We start from the raw sequence: 1747 nt of genomic DNA on the forward strand, positions 1-1747 counted from the left end.
TGTTACCAGATTAGCTTTACTGCTACATCCCTCCTCCTTTATCCTCTATCAGTATCCATGAAATTATTCCAATATAAAGATTTACTGAATGTAACTATACTGATGTGCATACTTACTGGAGTGTGACCGTAAAAAATGATGGTGATAATGTACTGTTGTAAATATGCTCAACTCTGTGGCAGTTAGGAAGGCATGCTACACCTTGTCTCCTACTCATTTCTTCTACTTATGCAGATGTTCCTCTTCCTCATAGTGTGGCTTCCTGTTGTGGTGCATGGCTCCAAGTCCTTCCAATGGGGCAGAGTTTATCTATCATCGAATTATCCGGCCTTTCTTCCTGAAGCATGAAGCTCAGCTTGACAGCGTTGTTAAAGATCTGACAGACAAGGCTGCAGAGACTGCAGATACCATTGCTAAAGAAGGTGAGGAAAAGACCATTCACTAATCACATTAAACAGGAGGAATTTTGCAGGGCAACTCTAATATTAGAGTTAATATTCATCCTTTTGGTGGAGAAAACGTAAGAAGACGATAGAAATTACAATGAAGAAGTTAAATTTGGGTGAAGATGCTAGGAAAAGAGGATTGTGGTGGATCTTTATAGAAGTGCTGTGTGCTAGAATGAATGCAAGCTCTGTGAGTGGAGAACATGGTTAGTTAGTTTGTGTGTCTTCCCACCATACAAATGACTATTAACAATCTCTCCAGAGGCAGGCCCATACATCCTTGCAGGGTACCTTCCACAAATACAGTTACTGCTTAAGTTATTGTCGCCTTATTAAGTTACTGTCTTCTATACTACCAGGTATTTGGAAGACCTTTGGAAGTATAGAAGAGCTGCCAATTGTGTAGTAAAGCAAATCCTTTAACTCCAATAAACAGCAACATGGGAAATGAAGTTTTCCCATCTGTAAGTTTTTGTACTTTTTCTTCCTCTGGAGATCCAAGGAATCTGAGCCCACTCGAAATTATTTAGGATTTTATTTGATAAGAATAAATGTTATCATAGCCCGTAGGTTGCTGAATCTTTGCTTTTATTTCCTTGCAGTCTGTAGTGGACCCTCATACTCTAAAATGTCTGATGATAGTTTTATGAATGAGAGAAGGAAGTGTATTAAGTAGCTAAAAGAAAGGTGTATTTAAATTAAATTTGAAAGGTAATTTGTAAGGTATTTCAAAGCACTTTAAGTCTCTGTTCTCCCAAACAATGCATGCAGTCTCATATCCTCTTACCAACTTAAGCAGTTTTCCTGTCAGTGCTTAAATGATCTTCCTTTTTCAACTACGCTTGGAAATTTTGCTGCATGACCTTCCTGAATCACTGTTTTTAGACAGGTATCTTAAGCAACATTCTTCCATGTTGTACAAGGGATTTTTCTCTCCTCATTCCATCACTTATTCTTTTTTCTATTTCTTACATAGAAAGATTTTCACATACATGTATTTTTTAAGAAATCATGCACATAGGTATGCATGTACACATACAGAGATTAGTGTTATTCCAGCCCTATTTCATCAGCTTGGTAGTACATTTCTTGCTGTAAACCTCTATGTCCTAAACCTTATGAAAAGCTCTGTGTGACTGACAACTGTGACATCAATAAGTCTTTGTTCATTGTTCTATCCTTGCTTATGGTTTATTTTTTAAATCTTAATATGATTAGTTTTATCACTGTATGTGTATACAAAAGCTATGATTTCTTCTGTGATGTTTTGTTTGTGACTTAAAAGGATATCTTTTTTTTTT

General features: G+C 36.5%; 1 protein-coding gene across 1 annotated transcript; it reads left to right on the forward strand.

Moving 5' to 3' along the window:
* Positions 1–253: 253 nt before the first annotated feature.
* LOC104412332 (receptor expression-enhancing protein 5-like) lies at positions 254–422 on the forward strand (the record flags this gene model as incomplete). Its single annotated transcript, XM_010023021.1, has 1 exon — positions 254–422. A coding segment is annotated over one exon (169 nt), but the record flags the coding sequence as incomplete, so codon positions are not given.
* Between the last annotated feature and the right edge of the window lie 1325 nt (positions 423–1747).

The sequence above is a fragment of the Nestor notabilis genome, unplaced genomic scaffold (genome assembly GCF_000696875.1).
Source record: "Nestor notabilis isolate BGI_N333 unplaced genomic scaffold, ASM69687v1 C15043767, whole genome shotgun sequence".
In the NCBI taxonomy this organism is placed as follows: Eukaryota; Metazoa; Chordata; class Aves; order Psittaciformes; family Psittacidae; genus Nestor; species Nestor notabilis.